The sequence below is a fragment of the Physcomitrium patens genome, chromosome 10, assembly GCF_059467195.1.
Source record: "Physcomitrium patens ecotype Gransden chromosome 10, ASM5946719v1, whole genome shotgun sequence".
In the NCBI taxonomy this organism is placed as follows: Eukaryota; Viridiplantae; Streptophyta; class Bryopsida; order Funariales; family Funariaceae; genus Physcomitrium; species Physcomitrium patens.
The window spans coordinates 1,777,232-1,783,231 of record NC_143419.1 but is presented as its reverse complement, the minus strand read 5'-3'; the positions used below and the strand labels follow the sequence as shown (position 1 = coordinate 1,783,231).

Genomic DNA, 6,000 nt, shown 5'->3' with positions numbered 1-6,000 from the left:
TGGAGCTACATAGCAACGTCTTATAAGACTTCCAACACATGTCCAAATTGTAAGGCATATGACTTAAGTTATAAGGCAAGTTTCATATATGCATACCACATCATTAACTTATATCACAAGCTTCTCATCCATGCAATATATGGCTAACTTGTTGGCCAAGTTTATAAGCTATCAATTAACTATGAATATGTTTAAAATCAAATATGCATCTATGTAGCTTCTTAGAAACTTAGCCACAAGATTATATGAAATCTATTTATATTTATCTTCTATTTAATACTTTTTATCTAGATAAATATATATGTCTACGACACCACCACATATAAATTATGGTCGACCAATATATAAAACAAATAAAGATTAAAGAAAGAAGTGGATCTTATATTCCTACTAAAATGCCAAATAGTTGACGTGAATACATAGAGAGGGCAAGTCATAGCCGAGATTGATCAATGTCATGTAGTCTACATGAATTACTTATAATAAACGTCCTTCCACATTCTTTTTAGAATACTCATCATAATAAAAGTTTGATCATGGGTTTAGACATTATATATCTAGTAAGTAGTCTTACAAGTAATCCAACTTTATAGAGCTCTTAAGATGATTTGAGAACCTTTGGAGCTTCTAAGGCCTCAAAAACACTAAGCTTCCAAGACATGTACTTCTCTCTCAATTAAAAATAAGGCATTTTTGTATATTGGACATCCTAGCATTTTTACAAAGTTAGCCGCCAATAGTTGCTGCTCAAGGAATCAATTATTTGGCACCTTTGGATAGAACCAAACCATGTGGCATTCAACTGCATTCATTAGACTCCATTCAAATTATGTAATAAGTGTTGGTTGAATATGATGGACTATGACCACCTTGCATGGACTAAGGTTCATGGCCAACATTACAAATAACATGCAAAGATAGTAAGTTACACAAAATGTTTTTGAAAAGTCTAATGCATTAACAATGTTTTTGTGTCATAAGACAATGATCAACCTAATTGGAAGCTAGTAAGTCCTAGCCCTAGTCTTAGAAGGTTAGTTTAGGCTGTATCTTTCTGCCATGTTCGGCCTTGGTTGGGGTACTTGTATTCTATCTTTTTTCTGCAATAGAATTCCATCTATTTGTTTCAAATAATAATAATAATAATAATAAAACGCCACGTGTCGTGGAATAAACCTGCGCTACCTTGCACTGCTTGGAAATTAGATCCGAGGAAGCTTCGTCCCAGATTCTAGGATCTACGAGAGGAAGGACCCAGAAACCGAAAAACGATGACTTCGGAACATCCCTGCAAAGACGAACTTTCAAATATTCAAAATTAGATAATACACACAAGGTGCATACTTCACATAGAATATTGCCTCATCAATATGACCGTTACAAATCAGAATTGGTCTGGGCTCCTCGACCTGTTTGTGACCCCTCGGGGTTCCACCTCCGAGAAGCTTTGCGGTTGCTCGCGTTTCGATCGAGTTTTGCGACTCCTCGTAGCCTTAGAATCACGGTTGAGGTATGTTATGTTATATTAATGCTTGAGAGGCGGAGCGTGTGGTTTTAAGGTGTAGAACGATCTTGGGTTCGAAGAGAATGGAGGATAGTGGCAATGGAAAAGGGTCGTTCTTCGCGTGCTACTTGCTGACCTCGCTCAATCCACGCTACAAGGGATGCCACTACATTGGATTCACAGTGAACCCTCGTCGTCGAATCCGGCAGCACAACGGAGAATTGACGTCTGGTGCGTGGCGCACTCACAGGAAGAGGCCCTGGGACATGATCCTCTGTGTCTACGGGTTTGCTTGTCAGGTACTTCTGTTCAGCCACAACTTTTTTGTTGTTTTCGATGTTGTTCTTGATATGGCTAACAGTTGTACTTCTGCAGAGTAATTGTACCGCAAGCGCATATCTGTCTTACAGAGATTTCTAGGGTTTTTTCTTTTCTTTTCTGGGGGATTTTCACATTTCTATGAGTGTGAATTTTTCGTGATACTTGCAATGTGATGTCGAGTAAGGATCATTTATAAGAGAAATTATAAGTAGATTTGTTTGAAACATAATGGGAAACTAGCCAATTTGTTTGTGAGAATTGGAAGTCGTGATGTGATTGTGGAAGATTGTTACCTTCAATCAACCAGATTGGCCAAGGTTTCGTTCGAATTACAGCTTACGCAGCGTGCTTAAGGTGAAAATATAATGTAAGGGAGGGTGTGCATGCGTCAAATAACTTGGTTTTTGGTTCAGGTAGAGGCGTTGCAATTTGAATGGGCATGGCAACATCCTTTGAAATCGCTGGTTGTGAGGGAAGCAGCGGGTCGTATTCCATCTTCAGTTCGTGGTCTGAAGAAGCAATTTTATCTGCTGTTTACCATGCTGAACTGTGATAAATGGAGCGCCATGGATCTGAATGTTCAATTTTTTTCAAGCAAATATATTGATTACAGAAAAGGATGTCCAGGTCTGCCTCCTCACATGGGGTTATCCATTGCACCAGTTGAATCATTACCGGTGACTGCGGAGGAAGCAGATTCTGAATTGGATATGGAAATGGAGAAGGAAACGGAGAGGGGAGGAAGCCGAGAAACATCAAACGTTGAAGGAAGCAGAGATGAACTATTCGATGTTGAATCTAGATCCTTTGACTTCGAAGAAGATGACTTGAATCCACCAATAGTGCCTCAAGATTGCTGGAGCAATGGAACCGGAAGAGTGGAATCCTTAGATAGAGCGAAAAAGCAGAGCAAACTTCCGGATGCATCTAAATTTGAGGGGACCTCCGCGAGTTTATACACTTCATCTATCTCACAGCCGTTGGTCATTTCTACGAAGGTGTCGGGAACCTTAGAAGAGGTTGAAGCAGAGAATTTAAGGGATAGAAGACAGACGGCAGACACTCCAATTGCTGATAACTTCTCCATTCGAACGGTACCTATGGTTAACACAGACTTGTTGCGAACTCGACACAGACACACACGAGGACCTACACTTCGCACGGAAGCGGAAAGCTCTTTTTCAGTATGCATCCTAGAAACCCCTCCAACAATTCCTTGCCGCGCCAAAACTATAGCCGGTCAAGATGCTCCAGCTCAGAGCAAAATGGAAATGAAGCCAATTCGAGATATTCAGGAGTGCGAAAGTCGTTGTAGTGATGATTGGTGTGAGTTACCATCTCCCCAGGCTCTATCGCCTTTGCCATATGCTCGAAGTGCACTAGATAGTGACACGGCATCTCCATTTTCAGCGTTGCTGGAGCGGTACTCCCTGAAGCAGCCAAGCTCAATCGTAAAGCGGTGTCTCCAGCAAAAAGCCAATGAATGCAATACGACTCGTCCTGAGTCAAGTGCGTCAACTCAGGATTTAAGAAAAAACAGTCTTCCCGTAAACGTTGCATGCACCCCTCCATGTAGGCCACGGGTGGTTGTCGTGATACCTGATGACACGCCAATCATGTCTTCAAGAGAAGTAATTGATTTGACAGATTCTCCCTACTGAATCGGAAATTTTCCCGGGAACCATGCTCCTGCTGTTTGAAAATTTCTGTTTTCTTCAGACCCCTGAACGTCTTTGACATGATGGAGATTTCAATCCAAGGTGGACTAAAATTAAGAACCATCCTAACTGTTGAACTTATCTATTCTAAATTATTTATGGAGATCCAAGAGTCCTGGCAAACATCAAGATTTACAGTTGCTTTAGGATGACGAGACATTCTCGTCCGTCTTGTCAATTCAGGTGCGTTGTGTACTAATGTCCTTCCTTGCTCATTATTGTTATATCATTTTGTGTATCGTTTTAATTTTTACTTCTTTTTGCTCCTAGATTTTATGAGCTCCTGCTAGCTTCACGGTTTGGCACAGAAATGGTGACCGGACCTTGTCAGACCCCTTGAGTGGTTCTAGATAGAATCATCAATATTAAACCCATGCGCCCGTTACCAATGTAATTAGGCCAACTTCAGCCACATTACCAGCTCTATGAATATGAAGTTATGTACTCACTCTTGGGATTGGCGCGTTGATTTTGTGCCGGTCTCTCCTGTAATCAGCATACCCGCATCTAGTGCATAGCTTATCCGTTTACACCCGCTTAATCGGTGTTATTGTTCTGGAGTGGTCACGACAGCATAAGCACAAGGATTGTGGTTTTCTCCCAGGTTGGTTGCTGCGTCATAGTTAGTGCAGGACGTGGGAACTTTTTGAGCTTAGTCAGGCTCAATTCGCCAATGACCATTGTTTTGAGATTTCACTTTGTTTTTTGTTGATAGCAGCAGGAGACTTTGTCAAAACTTTACCTTATCTAATCTCCTGATTACAAAATATTCTCCTGTTCTTCTCTTTTAAAGATTTTTTTTCGACAGCTAAAACTTTTGGTTACTACTTAGATGCAACCTTGAGCTGACATGTGAAAACTTAACTAGGTTCACCTTGACAGAATTTACTTGCTATCGTAATTTCCTTTTTTAGCATGAACTTCAAAAGAAATGGATATGCTCTGTTCAGAGATGTTCCGAGCAGCTTCTCTATCCAACTTGTCTTTGTCCTGAATTGTTTATTATTTGTGCTATTTCTTGATTTTACTCCATTCATAGAGGTCTAGCTTAGTAACTAAATTATTTTCCCCCGAACGTACCTGAGTGGTGAGTGAAAGAACGTTGGAAAATTCAATTTTCAATATCATTTGAGTGAATTGGTGCTATTGCCAATTTGAATGGAGACGATGCTGTTATCGTCCACACGCAGTGGTATTTTCCAACACAAGATGGTAGTAGTTACAAATACCTGCTTTTTGATGAACAAACTCCATGTGCACTATCCTCTTTCCAGTACTTAGCAATGCGAAGAATCTCAGTTTCTAGTGACTTGGAAGTTATGTGCAGTACTTGCCTTTTAAGTAGTGATTTCTCTAGACTCCGGGTTGTGGCGTGAGGTCCACTTCGCCTGACAATGACGTAGAACAGAGTGATTGAATTCAATGTAGTTGGGTCACCCTGGTACGGTTGGGAGTCAACATGTACTCGCAGAATCACGCTCTGAGTGGCTATTCGCAGTTTTGTTGGAGCTACTGTATCTGTCAGATCAGGAAGACAAGCTGAGTTGATGATTGACGAGTCTTGAGAACCAAAGATTTTGGAAACGAAGAGTGCTGAAATTTGTTGGATATTACAGAACTGCGAGTTCAAAGCTTCATCCACTAAGAGAAATCCAAGGGCACAATGTGTCATAAGGTAATAACTAATTCACCTTTTTGTCTTCATGATTCAGTATTTCATCCAGAGATATATTCCTGGACTTAAGCATGTTGATGGAGTTGAGTTGCTTTTGCACGTATTGCACGTTATTTCCTCGTACGTTTGGACTTGCTGACGAGTTGGCGGAATTGAAGTTCAGAATTTACACAATACTTGCAAGATGATCTATTTGACAGCACTTGTGTTGTGGAACTCGCAGCATTGTGATGTCTGAAGCTGCAAGATCTGTGGGCAAACAACGGTGTCCGGAAATAGGCTCAGTATCCGGACACTCGAAGCATTATTTAGCCGGAAGTTACCTGATTTCTGCTGCTGCGCTTTGTGTGTGATGACGTTCGCAGTTCTAGCTGTGAGAACCTGGTCAACTCAATGATTCACATGACATTTATCCTCAGTAGATACACTAGTGCATGGTCGCGCTTCTCTGGGCAATCCTTCTCTGAGACACTTTGCTCTCAACCTATGAATTGATAATTATGAATTGCATCCCACAGTATGGGCAAGAGGATGCGGCAACCTTCAGATACTTTTCCTAGCTGTTCACGGCAGCACCTTTCCGCAGCAACTTTCCGCAGCATTTTTACTCGTAATCACGATGTTCACCATGTGAACTGAGCTTTCTTCTGTGGTAGGAAGAGAAACGTTTGTTTATTAGTCATGGTGATCGTAACGATGATACCAATGTGCATTATGTGGATGTCCCTGGTTCTTGTATCGAACTGTGTAGTGTATGAACGGATCCAACCATAGAACAAGCA

The 6,000-nt window shown here is 41.1% G+C and overlaps 1 protein-coding gene across 3 annotated transcripts; it reads left to right on the top strand.

Annotated features, from left to right (window-relative positions):
* Nucleotides 1-1,328: 1,328 nt before the first annotated feature.
* LOC112287749 (uncharacterized) lies at nt 1,329-5,764 on the top strand. 3 transcript variants are annotated; one of them, XM_090253369.1, is made up of 4 exons: nt 1,329-1,803; nt 2,239-3,726; nt 5,160-5,218; nt 5,442-5,764. In XM_090253369.1, the coding sequence occupies exons 1-2, from the start codon at nt 1,588-1,590 to the stop codon at nt 3,484-3,486; spliced, it is 1,464 nt and encodes a 487-aa protein (XP_090109495.1). In that variant the 5' UTR covers nt 1,329-1,587; the 3' UTR covers nt 3,487-3,726; nt 5,160-5,218; nt 5,442-5,764. The 3 variants fall into 3 exon arrangements, with proteins under 3 accessions (XP_090109495.1, XP_024386870.1, XP_090109494.1); XM_024531102.3 differs by having other exon boundaries at nt 5,042-5,218; XM_090253368.1 differs by having other exon boundaries at nt 3,814-5,218.
* Nucleotides 5,765-6,000: the final 236 nt, after the last annotated feature.

Coding starts and splice junctions, on each gene's coding strand:
- LOC112287749 (XM_090253369.1), top strand. CDS start 1,588: ATGGAGGATAGTGGCAATGGAAAAGGGTCGTTCTTCGCGTGCTACTTG. Junction 1,804..2,238: donor TCTACGGGTTTGCTTGTCAG/GTACTTCTGTTC, acceptor TTTTTGGTTCAG/GTAGAGGCGTTGCAATTTGA.